Raw genomic sequence first — 17,404 nt, 5'->3', positions numbered from 1 at the left:
TGACCACATTATTTCAATTATGAAAAGGAACACTACATCTGTACAATTAGTTATTTTAATATTCTTTTTTAACTATTTTAAATACAATGTCTACCATAAAACCAATTCAGACGTGATTAAAGTGTACATTGCAGACTTTCACATAAGGGTCTTTGCATACACTTCAGGGCACTATAATGAACTTCCTTCTCATTTTTTTTTTATACTTTTGTTGATTTCATTAAAATCAAATAATATTCCACACAAATAAGTCAAGTTTTACAAAAAAAATAAAATAAATAAATCAACCCCCACCCCTGAGAAACAGGCAAGCAGAGTAAAATTTTTAAGTTAGAAAAAATAAGTAAATAGATAAATTATTAAATGTATAAAGATACATGGAGTAAAAGATGGGAGAGAACCTGCTTCCTCAATTTAAATGCTTATTCTAAAATGTTATTGATTAGATCCTGCCAGGTTTTGAAAAAGTTTTTCACAGATCCTTTAAGTGCGAATAAGATTTTTTCCAGTTTGAAATGGTATATAACATCAGTTACCCCCTGACTTAGAACAGGAGAGTTAGGATTCTTCCAGTTGAGCAAGACAAGTCTACGTGCCAATAGTTAAGTAAAGGCAATTAGTTTGTTTGTCCTTCTCCCCTTATACAGGTCACCTAGAAGTGCTTCAGGTATTCAGTAACCTACTTCTAGCAGCACTTCTGGGTGTGGTGGAAGAGCTGCTCTCCAGGGCTCAGCACCAGCACTTCCTGGCAGCGCCCACAGATCCCAACAGGGCAGCGCCAAACTCCCACTCCCATGAAGCCCTGCGGGAATCCAAGGCACCGCTGCAACCCAGGGGGGCTGCCACCTAGCGTTCCGGGAGAGGTAGTAATGTTCTGGCCATGTTTGCTTCTCTGGTCCTTCCAACGTGGAGGCGTTCCGACACACACGATAGCTACCGAAGTACTATTGACTAGTTCTAGGAATTTTGGGTCCCTTCTCGTGTGTGTGCATTTTATTATATAAAAATACATAGGTATGTATATATAATATGTCAGACAGAGAGAGAGAGAGAGAGACAGACAGACAGAGACAGACACACATACATGCATACATACTTACATATATAAAACACATAAACATACTCAAGCGCGCACACACACACACAACATGGTCCCCACAATTCCTGAAATCGGTCAATAGCAAAGGAATAAGGTGAAGTTATTGACTATGCCTCAAGGTATCATTTTTAATAAATACAAGGAAAGTGAAAAGTGAAGAGTAACGTCCTCCTAGAGTTTAGAGATTTTAGCTAATACATTAATCAGCAAAAGCTCTTCGAGGAAGCAGTTCAGAAAATGAGTGACAAATATGAGGAACAGGTCACATATCCTATTGTAGTAAATACATCTATTTCATTTTTTCCGTGTCAGTTGTCCTCTCTCGTAAAAGCAAACATTTGAATGCTATAGCAACACAGTTTAAATTTCAATTTCTTTCCTGAAGTAAACAACTGAAATATTAGGCCTGGAATCTTCAGTTCAATGCATAAAGTTGATATCCCTGTCATTACATCTGTTTTTTGTAAAAAAAAAAAAAAAAATGTTATCATCATGTTCGCCTGAATTTGGTGTGTTTAGGAAAACACCTTGGGATATACATCATCTGTGGAACACTGCGAAGATCTGACTATATTATATACAGTGCATCCGTAAAGTATTCACAGCGCATCACTTTTTCCACATTTTGTTATGTTACAGCCTTATTCCAAAATGGATTAAACTAATTGCTTTCCTCAGAATTCTACACACAACACCCCATAATGACAACGAGAAAAAAGTTTACTTGAGATTTTTGCAAATTTAAATCTACTTTGGGGTGCGAGCAGCTGTTGCTGGGGGTGCCAGAATCCATTGAGGAAGAAAAATTAAAAACATTATTTGTACAAAATGTTAATTTATCTATCCATTCCTAAATAATTAAATGGGCAGGGTATTTCGTCTCAGTGCAATACGCTGCTTGTTAAAACAGATGACTTCTGCTCTTACGTGCACTTAGTTCATAATACCCACGAAGTACTATCGTATCTGTTCAAATTCTATTTAAATTTTAAATAGAATTTTTAGTCGACAGAAATATGTTTAGTAGGAATGTAAGTTAAATTTAGTCATCATTGCATAACTTTTTCTTTACCATATAAATTTAAAGACTAAATTCAACTTCCATTCCTACCAAAGATATTTCTGGCGACTAAATAGAACCTACTTATATCCAAATTCGAGCTATTGAGCTGTTGCCTGCCTGCCTAAGTCACCCTCGCTTCGCTCTTACTTTTTTACCGTTCATTTAATCATGGTTAGTCACGGAAAAATGATAAAATGGAAGGGGGATTACACTGAGTATGGCTTTACCAAAACAATTATTGATGGCGAATAAAGTATCCATTATTCATAAAGCTTCAATTGATGATGTTTTTCTGCGTTTTCATACTTCTTCTTAAACCAAGGGGGTGCGAGGGTAAAATGAATCGGGAAGCGCTGATCAATGTAATCGGTGTACCAGGAAATCATGCATTGAGAGAAGTTCCCCTTTGCTTGGAATGCAAAGTGTGATTAAATGCGTTATTTTTTAACGCGTTATGGAGCACATGCATCGAAGCTTCTCAGCTGTGCTTGTGCTAAGAAAAGGAAACATTTTAAAAATAACGTAACACGATTGTCAATGTGACCTTTTGTAAGTAGTGCCTGGAGGATTCAGAGTGTGGAGAAACTCTGAGACAGCGTGTGTATTAACTTGTGGATATTTCTGTGAGTATTTGGTGGCAGCGTGACAAAGTTGGTTCCGCAAGACCGTGTTAGCTGCGGAGCTCAGCTCAGAGCGAAATGAGGTGAATGGGAGGGGAGATGATGAGGTGACTCCCCAACCCGCGTCAACTGTCAATCCCCCCACAAACACAGTCTCTCGGAATTTGCATAAGCACAGCCCTTCACCAGCAATTTTAACTTAGTTACAAAGTGATCATAACTCTCGTTTATACCCTGCGTCCTTGAATTAAACTTGTATCGGGCATTAGTCGTGGGCATGACAAACGCCAGCAGCAGCCTGTCTATGAACTTAATTTAAACTTTAGGTTTACACCGTGCTTTGTTTCCAAAGTAGCTGCAGTCATGAATATGCTTGTATGCGTCACTGTGCATGACAAACGGCAGTGGGAGCGTGTCTATAAATTTAAACTTACGGTTTACACCGTGCTTTGTTTCCGCAGTAGCTGCACTTATGAATATGCTTGTATGTGTCACTCGCTCGCTTATTGTTTCGCTGCCTTCTCAATTGTATAATGCATCTTTTCTTCAGCGCTTTTTGGAGTTCTTCCTTGTTTTCTACATACTGCGGTCACAGTCAGTTCAGTGGTTACGTGAGAGGCATGATGATGTCACAAGCAGCTCCGCCCCCCCATGGCCATCGAGCTAACGTCCATTACAGTATATGGAGAAAAATAGGTTTCAGGTATGACCATTACGCATAGAATTTCGAAATGAAACCTGCCCAACTTTTGTAAGTAAGCTGTAAGGAATGAGCCTGCCAAATTTCAGCCTTCTACCTACACGGGAAGTTGGAGAATTAGTGATGAGTGAGTGAGTGAGGGCTTTGCCATTTATTAGTATACAAGACATTAAGCCCGTTACAATAACGGGCGCTAGAACAGTAGTGCATAAACATTAGTTGGAACAGTCTATATTAAATGGCAAGGGACCTTGTATGTGGCTGTAATATGCGTCATTGTATTGTGTGCCTTTAATTTTCTCTCAGTAATACTGGTTTCTATTTCTGTAAAATGCCTGTAATTTTGTCGGAAAGTAATACAGTGGAACTGAAGTAATTTCCCCCATAGGATTGTATGTAAATACAATTAATCTGTTCCAGACCGTATGAACTGCATGTAAATATATATTTTTTTAAGATTTTAAGCACAAATATAGTTAATTATACCATTGAATGCACAGCATAATAGTAAACTAAATTTAAAAACATTGAATAACACTAAGAAAACCTTGAACAACAGAGAAAACACTGCAACAGTTCGCGCTATAGCCTTACGACCCGCTCGCTAAAAACACCTTTTTTAATGAGTTTTAAGCACAGGAAAAAAAATGAACATTTGAAAAATCTGTAATCTAATAAACAACCAAGAAAAGTAACATTGCAACAATGTACGCGTGCGCCTGTGTGTGTGCGTGCCTGTCTGTCCCCCATGCGGGCCTGTCTGTGTGGGTGCGAGTGTGTCTCTCTGTATTGTGTCGGGCCGGCCGGCGCCTGCCGCGCACACGCACCTGTGTGTGTGTGTGTGTGTGTGTGTCTCTCTCTGCACACACAGGGAATGCACAGTTAGAGACTTAACACGTGCCATGTGGCCCCGCCCATGCGCACTTCACCAGAAGACACACACACGGACACTAGATGCACACAAGGGTTTTATTAAAGAGGATTATTATATATATATATACACAAATATATTATTTGCCAAAAGGACAGGCAGTATACCGTACGGCAAAGCACAATGGAGACTTCTCAGAGGGGTGTATGCAGGGAGTCAAGACTGGAGATATTGAAGAGCAGTGCCATGCAGTGATCTGAAGGTGAGGACAGGAATTGTAAATTGAATTCTTGATGCAATTGAAAGCCATTCAAATATTTGCATCGTCAAGTTTGCAGCAAACCAGGCTTTATATGGGCATGAGTTCTCAACCAGTTTGGCTACACTAGATATTACTACCCAATTTTGCACCACCATCAAAACCTGTTAGCTTCAGCATCCCAGATTACATAATATCATCACTACCAGTTATGTTTCGAGTGCTCTGACAGCAAATTCCAAACATGGCAACAAGGGTATGTGAGGCCTCCACAAGACCTGTAAAGCAGAACAGGTTCTTCACTGCCCTGTAGAGAAAAAGTATATTTAGTATAGAAAGCTTTGCATAGAAGTGAATATTCTGAGTTGTTAAATCCAATAAGACAGTTTCGTTTCTCGAGATCGCACCATGAGGCTTCCACCCCTTTCCAATATGCGTCATTGACTATAGTAACAGGACAGACAAGTCTCTGTTCCTTACAGTAATGCTGATACCTGACACCTTTGCATACCATAAGAGTGGCTGGACTTGAATTTTAATACCGGCATCCAAACTGAACACTTGTTTCACTTGACTCTCCTGGCAACATCTCTGGTAAGAACGTAAATAAACTCTGGAATTATAAGGAAATTTCTGCTTTAATATTATTGTAATCAACAATTTTATAATTTAAGAAATATAGAAGGGAAACTATTTACTATGCTATGTTTAGTTGCTGTCAGCTGACTGGATCCAGATGCACTTCCAACTTGAATTTTTATGCCTTACTTGCATTTGTTGATAACTACTTTCAGCGTATATTTTAATCTGTGCTTTTTCACATTTAAATACTGACGGAAAATGCAAATCTGTGCTGCACAGCGAATACCGTGAATACAAACGTGTTCAATCGGTCTCATAAATTTGTTATTTTCACTCACTGCGGAATTGTACTAAAGTCATTAAATGCTTGGAGCAAAACAGGTTCTTGTGAAGTTTCATTTGTTTATACTTGATGTTTGACAGTTAACGATTACTATTTAGAAACATTGCTTTTAAAGTATCTTATTTACATTACTCATTACTTAAAAAAAAAAAAAAGTAACTAAACAGATCATATAGTTAATTATTATAAATTGGGATGTGTTACATGAGGTTTGTTACTTTTCTTGTTTTGCATGACAAACTGCACATTTCACTGGCCAGTATGTTAGCAAACTTCATTAAACTGACCAGAAACAAGGGCAGATTTGAGAATTCTCTTGCCTTTTGTAAATATGTTTATTCCTTCACGGGCTGCGAGATAAATAACAATCATCCATGTTTTCCCTCCCCAAATTGAGCCCCCCGAAAATGTGCATTTTGAGTAATGTCCGCAGTAACACCCAATCTCATTGTTTCAACATATCTGTAGGTGGATTAAAATTTAATTGACACTTTATTAATGCATTTCTGTTAGTGGATTACATGCGGCACACTCTTTTCTGAATGGTTGCACAATCGATCCCTGCCAAGGTCCGACATATTGTCTACCATGTTTGCTTCTTGCCTTACTTGTAGTGCTTTTGTGATAATCACTGGCTCCCTGTGACCCTAGACTGGGCACCTTACATGTCCCCTCAGCACGTTCAGGATTGAATGTATACTTGTAACATCAAATATAATTCTATGAAATAATGCAGAAATGTTTATTTCTGTCAATACATAAAATTAAAAATTGTTTTACTTTAATAAGTATTGTGTACTTTAAAAAGTAATCTGACTACACAAAAGGATGTTACTTGTAGTATACTGTATTCCCCCCAACAATTTTAACGATTTTGCAAACTAATACTAAAACCTCAGAGGTGTCAAACATTTGATAGTTAAAGATACCGTTACTTTAACACTTTTTAAAGTGTATACAATAGAACACATTTGAAATGCAAACAAATGTCATGATTTGAATTTTGTATTATTTTTATTCATTTTCCTTAATCTGAAAAAAATAAAAACTTTGTTTGTGGGGGTTTTACACATCAAGGAATCTTGTGGTCACACTTGTTTCTTACGTTTTTAAAATTGCTTTATTTAAATTGTGTTCCTTCCCCCAACACCTTTTTGAATCAGCTGTTTGGGCTGTTGCTTGCTGTTAGGTTTGTGTGTGAGAGACATTGTGACATCACTATTAGGGAGGCATAAAGAAAATCAGCATCACACCCTTCCTGATTTCAAGTTCTAATTTATCTTGTCACAGATAAAGAATTTTACGATACCAAGTCTTTATGAATGGTGTCTGATGTTGTAAGGAGTTGCTGCTCCAGGATCAAGGGGAAGATTCTTTTAGCGTTGGAGTGCAGTCCTTTGAGATAAGGGTTTGTTTGTTTGTGGTGAATTGTCAGTTGGGTTTTTTGCTGTGTCCTCTGCACTTCATAGAAAAAAGCATCCCTTTCTGGCCCAAGAGTTTAGATGCTGTTTTATTCTTGAAGTAATGGCTGCTTCTTAGTCTTCTCAGACTGGGTTCAGTCACTGTTATGGTGCTTGGCTTGGCAGAGTAGATCTCAGCTTTCAGCTCCTCAAAGATGAACAGCTCATTAGCTTTTTGATTTCAGAAATAGGTCCTCACATCTGTCAAACAGAAAATAGAGAAGTACAGCTAGTTTTTGAAGGAAAGTGTAACCTCGCGTGATTGGATAAAAGCCACTTTCAATTACAAAACAAGTGCCCACTTAAACAAGGTAAATGCAGTCGTCATTTTATTTTTCCCCATCTCCTTGAGGCCAGAAGATTAACTCTTTTATATACATTGAGGCACTGTGACTCAATTGAAAAAGATGTCTGTGTTTCACATATGAAGCAACTGAATATACTTGATGTTGCATTGTAATGATCTGTAAATGGTCGGTTGTCATTGTAAGTCAAGTGATCACCAGTGAAGCACTACAGTATGTTAATAAATGACATGAAGCAAAACTTTGAACAAAATCAAAGTAGTGTAGGATATGGGTAGTTTAAGAGAAAACACAGCTGGTACAGATAATGCAGACCCCAACTTGACACATTTCTAGCACAGGATGCCAGTTGAGTGTTGCAAATGGAGCCAGCAGTCAACGAATAACAGCCAGACTTTAAACTAAATGAGGTCTTTTTTGTCTTCTTCAGAGATTGATTAAATTTGTAAAGAAATTTGAAATTGTTTATTTAAAGAATGATGAGTATCTAACACTCAAGATTATTTTGTTGGGTGTACTGTTTTAGGTATTATGTGTCAAGACATAATGACAGCTATAGAAGACAAACACTACTGTGTGATATTGCGTGGTGGTTGAAGGATCTAAATATCCAGTACTGACACTGAAGAGGCTTTCTGAAATGGGCACGTTAAAGTATTATAATTAAAGGAAAATCTGAATGTTGTAATTTTCCATTTGCAATAATTAGACTGTCTGGCATAAAATAGTACACAGGATAAAATCTAGAGCAATACTTTTATGACACCAGAGAAGTGTTTCGAAAAAGTGTTTTGAGTACACTTGCAGACGAAGAAGTCCCAAAATTTGTTGTGAATTAGTCTAGCTGTAAATTTTACTAAAGCTGATGATAAATTGACCATTTAAAATTACAAAACAGTGGACTGTAGATGGGATATGCAAAAACTCATTCATCAATAAAATACTGCACTGTTGCACAGCGTGCCTGAAGTGACCCAGTGCCAAAATTGGTGCAAGGCAAAACAATTATTCTTTTACAATTGAAAGTTGAAAGGGTTGCTAAAGTTTCTTTTTTTTTTTTGTAAATTGTATTCATTTTATTGTAATCATTCCATACAAATAGATCCATTTTTACAAAAAATAGGATTGAAAACAAATCGACCCCCACCCCTGAGGATTGCTGAAGTTTCATCGACACATAATACCAGGGAACAACTTGATTATCCAGACCAAAATGGCATACTGCAATAGTGGACCAGGATCCTTGCCCTTAATAGCAGAGTTTACCGGGATGGTACAAGTGCAAGACATAGCACTATACAAACTGGAGATGGCCCAGACTATCTGGAGTATTTAGTCTCACAAAGCAATTCCTCAAAATGAGAAACCTTTGTTTCCTTTGTCATTTAACTATTGCTACATATTTAGTGACAAATTAAAGACAACACTTAAAATGAGTTAATTGGTTTTTAAACCACATTCTGAAATTCCACTCTGACAAAATGCTTTGTAGACGTTAAAAGGATTAAAGACTCATACATCATTTACATAAATGTGAAGGATGAATCAAGTGGTTCAGCAAGCAGGTTTATGGAAGACCATTTGTTTTGAAAATAGCATAAAATGTATCAGAGAGACTGTATAGTTTTTGAAGTGATTTTTATCATGCTTGCACCACATGGTTTTTGCCATAAATTACGTCACCTTTTTTTTTTTTTTTTTAACTACCCACCAAATCTTAAATACCACACTACACCCATTGCCTGAGCAGTTAGCTATGCTAATAAGAAACAGAAATACAAAGGATACCAAAAATAAAGCGAAGATAAAGGTTTCTGAGGGGTAGATACCATGCACTCTCAATGAACTGAGCACTTCATAGGCTAATTCTGGCTGGAATAGACAAGCATCAAGTAATATGTTAAATTCTGTTTGGTTTAGGATTCGAGTGTCTCCAGTTCATTTCTGACTTGATTTAGTTCTACTAGTGGGTCAAAGTGCCCTGTTTTCTTGAAAATATTAACTACTTGTGTACTTTTACAAAAAATGTACGTATTATTTGAAAAGTTAAAACTACATTGTGTAGAACTGATTGGTAAGATATTTAAAATGCAGCAGAAAAATACACCATTCTTAAATATACTTTGTGTTTTAGGAAGAACAACAATGTATGCTTCTCCTCCACCGTATGCTGTAGCACCAGCTCCATATGGGACTGTGGCCTACCAACCACAAGGTATGTATGTCATGTTGAACGAGTCTGTACACCATGTTATGAGCTTTAGAGATTAAACATGGCAGCTAATACCAAACTCAGAGGCACTTGAACAACCTCAATTTCTTTTAATATATCAAAAATGCAAATGCGCTTCTCACTTTCTACAGTGAGAACAGAAGTATCAAAAACAAAAAAATCATCACACACTAAAGTTAATTTTTCTCAAATTTCATTGGCTATATAACACAGAAGAGCATTATTTTTTTGGACTGATTGTCATGTTATGTATCATAATAGCAAAAAGAATAGCAATTCAGACAAGCCTTACCAGCACCAGACTAGGTAAATATTCTACTGAGCCATGTTGTTGAAGCAGAAACGTTGACCTTTAGGAAATATATGAGATTTTGGCTATTAGTTAATAAAACAAGTTGATGGGCTGAGTAGTCTCCTCTCGTTTGTTAAGTTTTGTATGTGTTTTATTTATATATTTGGAAAATTTTCTCAATACATGTTCAGGTGCGAAGACTGATAAACCTCCAGTGAAAAGATTTATCTTCACCCGATGCCCAAACCAACTCGGTCTCACTCTGGAAGATCTCTCAGTCAGCTGAACTTCTTAGAGGGTCACTCTGGAAATTTAATTAGACTGTTCCTTGCACTCTGAACTCACACAAACTGAGCACACTTCTGTCACTGGGTCCACAATTTTGGATTTGCTGTGGAAACTCTAGAAAAACATTTATTAACATGACTTGTCAAAGAAAAATGTGAAATAAAACTGTTATGTAAAAACATTTTTTAATTTGCCCCATCAAAAAAGGTGTTCTTAATTACTTTATCACATCCAATATTTGAAGGATGATTGCTTTTTTAGACACAAATACATTTAAAATTACTTACACTTACTTGTCAAAATAAACAAAAATTAGAAAAGCTGGCTATCCGCTTAAGAAAAAGCACCAACAAAAATGACCGAAAGCATTTCTTGTAAAGGTATACCCCACCCAAAACGTATATATATTTTTTTTAAATATGTCACTTACCTCATGTAGTTATTAGTGATGGCAGAGAAAAAATTTTACTCTTATCTTCTGATGCAGAATAGACAGAAAAAATGTTCATGATACAACAGAAGTCAATAGTGACCAATGCTGTTCAATGGCAAATAGTGTGAAAAACAACCACAGCAAAAAGAATGTATGCTTGTGTTATGAGGAATTGGCTCCCTGTCTAGGGTCTGTCCCTGCCTTGTGCCCCATGCTACACAATCCGAGTCTGGATTAAGATGGTTAGGAAGTTACATGACATAACATTACTACAAACTACATGGGGTAACATAAAAATAAATATTGTTTTTAGGTATTCCTTTAAAGTAAACACGTAACTGACTGCATGCTTAATCCTACAGTGATGCCAGTTCCAATGCAACCAGCAATGCCAGCAGCACAACCAATCAATATTCAATTTCAGAATATAGCTCCGGCACCACCACCACCTCAAACAAACATCCAGATAGTGACAGCACCAGTGGTCAGCCAGCCCCAACCAACAAATTCTGTAGGTAAGTAGCTTTTCCACATTTATACCACTGACCAATTGTCTTTCAGTATATTATTGTAGCATTACAAAGTGTCATACATTTGAAAGATTGCAATGCATAAATAAAATATACTGTTTTTTAAATAAAGGCTTCACTACAGAAATAGTCTGTTGCAATTTACTTGCATTAATGTAACACTATACAGAAAGAGAAATAGCCAGGAGGATGTTTCAGTCAGACATTACAATGTAGCTAGTTGAGGTGAAATGGCAGAGAAGAACTACACCTTGTGTAAAGTTTACATGCTCTCCCTGGGTTCATGTGGTTCTCCTCCTTGCTACCACATGCACCGTAAACCTGACTGGCTATTCTAAATTAGTCCAGCAAGTGCCAGTGCACACTGACTCTTATTTTTTGATGATTCAACCAATATAAAAACACTATGCACAATGTGCTGTATACATTAAAACCCCTTAAAGATTAAAAAAATAAATAAATAAAAGTTGTTGCTGTCTAACGTTAAAATCATTTACATTTATTTGTTCCCTCATCAAGCAACACTTGTGTGATGTCAGGTTCTAGATTTCTAATAAATTTACAAAAATTTCTAAAATCCTGTTTTTCGTTATTCTTAAACTTAAATGATTTTAACACAAGGCTGCAACATAACACAATGTGAGAAATATCGAAGGGGTCTGAATACTTTTAATACTTTTTTGAAGCCACTGTATGGCCTAAGTTAGTAGTCTTGATTCAAGAGTCCAGTTATTCATTCCAATGTCCCCACAAACAAGCTGAAAGGCCTGAGAAGGTCTGAGAGGCGCTACACATTTTAATGTTGTTGTGATAGGAGGAGAATAAACTGTCTTCAGTTAAGTTTAAGTCTTCTGAATGCACAAGCTTTTGGCTTAGTTTAACACATGTAATATTCCAAGAAATTAGCAGACCGGATCAGCACCTTAATGGTGCGTCAGTGGTGGAAAAACAAATGAATTGGTTTAAATGACTAAGCTGAATGAAAAATAATTTGTACTTTTTTTATTTTAAGCTGATCAAATAGTCATTAATCCAGTACTTGGAGATAAGCCGTGTCTGGCCAAGTGTCAATACTGCCGCAAGCAGGCTGTAACAAATGTGACTTACACAACGGGAGGATTTGCCTGGCTGATATGCGTGCTGCTCTTTTTATTTGGGTAAGTGTTACACTCCAGGATACTTGCAACCACCTGACATGTGGCTTCAGATTCCATACCTTGCCTCCTTGAGCAAACAGTTTAGACAGAACAAAGTCTTGGTGTGGTGACTAAAAGCTATAAAAAGAAGAAATGAAATTTCTGTGCAGGTGTGTGTAGATAATGTACAAGCTAGTTTATCAAAGAAAACAAAAGCAATTAATATTATCATTAATAAAATTCAAAATGTTTTGTATATATGAGCAAACAATTGGTGTAAAGACCTGGGGCCTCATGAATAAAATCTTGCTTAGGTTACATACAAAAATTTTCTATGCGCTTGAAAGGCATAAATGGCACATTCACAATAAAGGGATTTATAAAACTGTATGCACAATCATGTGCCGCACTAAGTTCCTTTATAAATCTGAAATCAACATGCAACTATAGATGCAAACACAAGTGCAAACACATTCTGCCACCTCCCACCAGTAACCACAAATTACTATTTAAAAAAAAAAAGTATAAATTTGTCCATGTCCCAGAGTTAAGTCTTTACTACAAACCATGGGAGAACACAGAACATGAATATCAATGAATGTGAGCTTGAGGTTCACATTTTACATTACATGTACTTATTTTGCTGACACCTTTATCCAAGATGGCTTAAAATATTTATGATACAATTGGTTCTACTTCTTTTGGTTTTTCAGTTGGAGCACAGGTAGGTGAAGTGACTTGCTCAAGGTCACTGTGTGTCACTAAAGGGATATGAACTTACAACCTCAGGGTTTGAAATCCAAAACCTTAATCACTATGCCACACCGCCTGCATATTAGTGAGGTATTACCGACAGAAATGGTGACCCGGAAAAACATTCTTTAAGAATGGCTTTCACAAATAATACAAATTTGGACGTGAATGTCAGTAGGCTTTGTGCCCTAGGAACCAAGTGACCCAAACTAGTTTATAACATTTCAGTAATTATTTAGCGCTATGATGCTGACCTATCCGACCATAAAATAGGTCATTATGAAAGCAATTGACATGAAGAATTCATCATTAATTGCAGAATTAAGGTATGTGAGTGTTCCTCTAGAGTACCTCTTTCTCTTACATGATTTGGCTCCAAAACTAATCAGCACATCATCATCTCATTAACAGGCTTAAGTTTCAAGTTTGGTATTTTTCCGTACAGCCGTTTTATCTCTAGGCCATCCTCACGAAACTGTGACACACATCCATCATTAATATATTGATGTTTTCGGTATCAGAGGACCCTAAAATGTCGAAATCCAACAAAAATAAAGGAGATCAAAATTTTTGATGAATCAAATGCTTTCGCTCCTCCCCCATAGGTTATATAAGCACAAAGCAAAAAATTCAAGACCAACTGAGTGAACACAGCCATAGCAAAATGTCATCATGCAGTGCCCAGACCACGGCTAGTATTGCGAGACCCACATCACATGTGTTGACTGATGAAGCACCGCAGGCACAAAAGGAAATGTGTCAATTGATACAGGCTGTCAGAGAATACCTCTTACTATCTCATAGTTCTGCACAATCACCTGAAAGAGAAATTATACAAATTGTGTTGAGTGTTGTACAACATAACTGGCACTGGCAGTGTTATCTCTTTCGGAGAATATCACCAACAGCAAGCTACACAAGAAGCAAGTTTTTAAGGATTGTGATGTTGTCTTGGCTCATAATGATGACTGGCTTATAAGCTAATTTAGACTTCCTAGAGCTTTCCTCTTTGAGTCAAGAGCTGAATTTCATTACAGAGACCATCACACAGAAATGCAATCCCTGTTTCTTTACAGGTTTTAACAACCTTAGGATATTTGGTGACTTACGCTTTATAGTGTGGACTGGCTGACCTGGCAGAAATCTCAGTCATCTTTCAGCAATGTCTTGCTGTCTGTATTTAGTGGTATAATTAAAATTCTAACCAGATACATCCAATTACCTTACGGTCAGGTGAGAGCAAGCCAAGATTGACTTCGACGCTTGTTAAGCGCTTGAGCATGGAAAAGGTACTATATAAATATGTATTATCATTCCAGTTTGGTTGCAGTAATTGAATCCCTTCAGAATTGAAGGACTCATCTTTGTCCTTCAGTCAATTTGTTACCACCTCCTTGAGGAAATTATCATTGGGAAATCGCTATTCACATAGGAAAACTGTCGCCATGATCTTTCTGGTCAATAACTGCACATTAAATTTCATGGGGGTTGGGGACCCCTTATGCTTCCACTGTATTGACTCTTATTTGGTTTCAAGGTCATGATGGTAGAACCATGTTTCATCCCAAGAAACAATCCATTAAAAAAATCAGTAGGATTTTCTCTAAATGGTTCAAGTTCTCGAGACTGAAGGTGATGCACTTTCCAATATGGTCATCATTTGGGGAACCAATTGGAAACTGACTATTGATATCAACAAATGAGCATGAACAATTGTGGAAACTGTCCCAGCTGAAACACCATGTCCATGGGCTATAACACTAACCGTAACACAACAATCTTTCATATTCATGGCCTCAACTTTCTGGTGCAATTCCTGTGAAACTACGTCCATAGGATGGCCATTCATCTTCAATAGACTCCAAACACCATTTAAATTGCATGGCCCAAAACATCACCTCATAGTACAAAGTGGCACCACCACACTACACAACATTTAACTTCCCCCAGACTTCCTTTGGCATTTTCCTTTCTTTTGTAAGTAATTTGAAGAAAGAACGATGTTCCCTATCCATCAATTTTTTGTAAACTTGTAGGTAGACATCTTTGTTCTCTATGTCTGAATGCCAGTTATGAAATGACCTCAAACTGCATATGTGGCACACCAAGGGTGATCCATCTCATAAGATCCTCATTGTTGAGGACCTTAATGGCTGCACCAGGCTAAGGGGACACCCACGTAACACCTGGCTGCGGCAGATTGATGGTCATTGCCGGATGGTGGGGACTGGACCGCGTGTCTGCCTGGGTGGTTACCAACCAAGTCCTGAGCTGTTTCGTGATGTGGTAGGTGCGGCAAGAGGCTGTCAGGAAGTGTCAGTTACGTGTGATATAATTAGTTTAAAAACATCTCAATGTGCCAGACACATACTGAAACAAGATTTTCTGTTCACATCATTGTCTTGCCACTTGAAGTTGTTAAAATGCTAACACCTAAAAAGTATGCAAAGAACTTATGGATTGTCAAAATGTGGCCATAATGACAGGCTAATTTTTAGACTAAGTTCATTTTATAAATCCCGACATTTGCACTTCTTTAAGCATAAGCACATTTTATGCACAAGGCCCTTGGTACTTAACAGATCCTTCAAGACTGATGTTTATTTCGATAAATTAATAAATGTTTTCTCCATATTAGGGGAAGTCTCGGCTGCTGCCTCATCCCATTCTGTGTGAACAGCTGCAAAGATGCACATCACCAGTGTTCTCAGTGCAGTGCGGAAATCTACGTTCACAAGCGTCTCTAAACAAATGATGGCAACACTGGAAATACAGTCATCTACCCATTAAAAAACAATTTTATCTGTTAATGTCATGGGGTTTTTCTTATTTGGTTAACTAAAAGATGTTTTCAGTTAAGATATTAAGTGTAGAATTCAATTATTTCTAATATGTAGCTTTCTTCAAGTTCACATGTATTATGTATAGAATACAGTGAAATTACTATTTTCCAGTCTGGTCAAAATGTAGCAAGTTGCACTTTTCCAGGTTCATGATTGGCAGATGACTGTAGTGTTTTATTCAGTCTTAACCCATTGTTATTATTTTTTTTTCTATTTTTTAAGTTTTGTGCCTACATTGTGGATTCAGTGCACACAACAGTGTGGCATCTCATTAAAGATGGGCTGTAGGAACCTTTCACAAACAAGAGAGGTTATATACATTAATAATAAATGAGACAGAAGGTAGGCTTTCCAGATTACCCCCCAAAAGGTCATGACTATACAAATTGTACTACTGTAGTTATATAGTTGTGAGCAGCTTGAGAATAAAATGATCCATTATACTGTAAATGGGGCCTGGGAAGTTACTTTTAGGAGTTGATAAAAACACTTGTAGCTTTGTTTTAGCCATTCTGAGAAAGAAATTGCTGGTACCTTATGAATACATCATCCTACAATTAAAGCATTTTGCCTTTTTGCATTATTGTGTACTATATAACCATGTTTGCCTGGTTTGTTTTGTTAACTGCCTTGGAATGCTGCTATTTGTGAAGCAGACTATAGAGAAAACTAGACAGCCTTATATTCTTGAAAGAAAAAAAAAGTTACTGAAATATATTACTCATTAAATTGAACTAAAAAGCCTACACAGAGAAAAAAAATAATAGAAGATAGATGAATAAAGTTAACATGCAATGTCTGAACTGTGATTTGCAAATCAGATCCTGTACCTTCAAAAATGATTCAACCCCCTTGAAGTTTTCAACAAATATCCAAATTCCCGGCTCAGATTTCTTGCAGAACACATCCGGTTTTGCTTGCATTTTGTTGCACTCATTTTACCCTCACAAGCCTTCCAGGTCATGCAGCAGAGAAGTATGATGCTGCCATCACCATGCATTTTGGTGGTATGTTTCTGATAATGTGCACTGTATCAGGGCATTGAGTCTGATGGCCATAAAGCTCATTTTTGATCTTAGCAAACTATTCTTCAAGTCGTCCCTACTTTTTTTTTTTTTCTTTTTCATGTCAACAGTGGCTTTCTTGTTGCCGGTCACCCATTAAGCTACAACTAGTGAAGCAGTGGGTATACACTTGTTGTCTGCTCAGTCTCTCCAGTCTCGCCCACTGGAGCTGGAGAGTTTTATAGGTCACATGGAGGTCTCCCCATTATTTGTTATCCACTTGATGAGCAGTGTTTGTGGACTGCCTGCTCTAGACATATTGACAGCTGTGCCATACTTTTTCCATGATTAATATAACTGGATATTCCACGACTTTGACAGTTTTTGTATGTAAATCTTCCAAACTTGTGGTTTTCAACCAGAGTTGTACATGGGGCTCTTTAGTCTTCATTAAGTAGGTTAGGCCACCATAATGACAAGTTGGACATTACAGGAGCATTTATATAACAACCAACTGAAACCAGAGAGAGGTGATCTCCATTAAACTATTTCTGAAGTTGCACCTGCGATGATTTAGGAGTGCCCCATTA

At 37.2% G+C, this 17,404-nt stretch overlaps 1 protein-coding gene across 1 annotated transcript; it reads left to right on the top strand.

Annotated features, from left to right (window-relative positions):
• Positions 1–4,907: 4,907 nt before the first annotated feature.
• On the top strand, positions 4,908–16,405 carry si:ch211-157c3.4 (uncharacterized protein LOC561592 homolog). Its single transcript, XM_039775201.1, has 5 exons — positions 4,908–5,206; positions 9,437–9,517; positions 10,911–11,063; positions 12,091–12,235; positions 15,606–16,405. The coding sequence occupies exons 2-5, from the start codon at positions 9,448–9,450 to the stop codon at positions 15,712–15,714; spliced, it is 477 nt and encodes a 158-aa protein (XP_039631135.1). The 5' UTR covers positions 4,908–5,206; positions 9,437–9,447; the 3' UTR covers positions 15,715–16,405.
• The last annotated feature ends 999 nt before the right edge of the window (positions 16,406–17,404 follow it).

The sequence above is a fragment of the Polypterus senegalus genome, chromosome 13 (assembly GCF_016835505.1).
Source record: "Polypterus senegalus isolate Bchr_013 chromosome 13, ASM1683550v1, whole genome shotgun sequence".
In the NCBI taxonomy this organism is placed as follows: Eukaryota; Metazoa; Chordata; class Cladistia; order Polypteriformes; family Polypteridae; genus Polypterus; species Polypterus senegalus.
This window is presented reverse-complemented; position numbering and strand designations above follow the sequence as displayed.

What these genes read in the sequence shown, in the direction of transcription:
- si:ch211-157c3.4 (XM_039775201.1), top strand. Translation starts at nt 9,448, where the DNA reads ATGTATGCTTCTCCTCCACCGTATGCTGTAGCACCAGCTCCATATGGG. An exon ending in CCAACCAACAAATTCTGTAG is followed by an intron (nt 11,064 to 12,090) that starts GTAAGTAGCTTT and finishes TTTTATTTTAAG; the next exon opens with CTGATCAAATAGTCATTAAT. An exon ending in GTGCTGCTCTTTTTATTTGG is followed by an intron (nt 12,236 to 15,605) that starts GTAAGTGTTACA and finishes TCTCCATATTAG; the next exon opens with GGGAAGTCTCGGCTGCTGCC.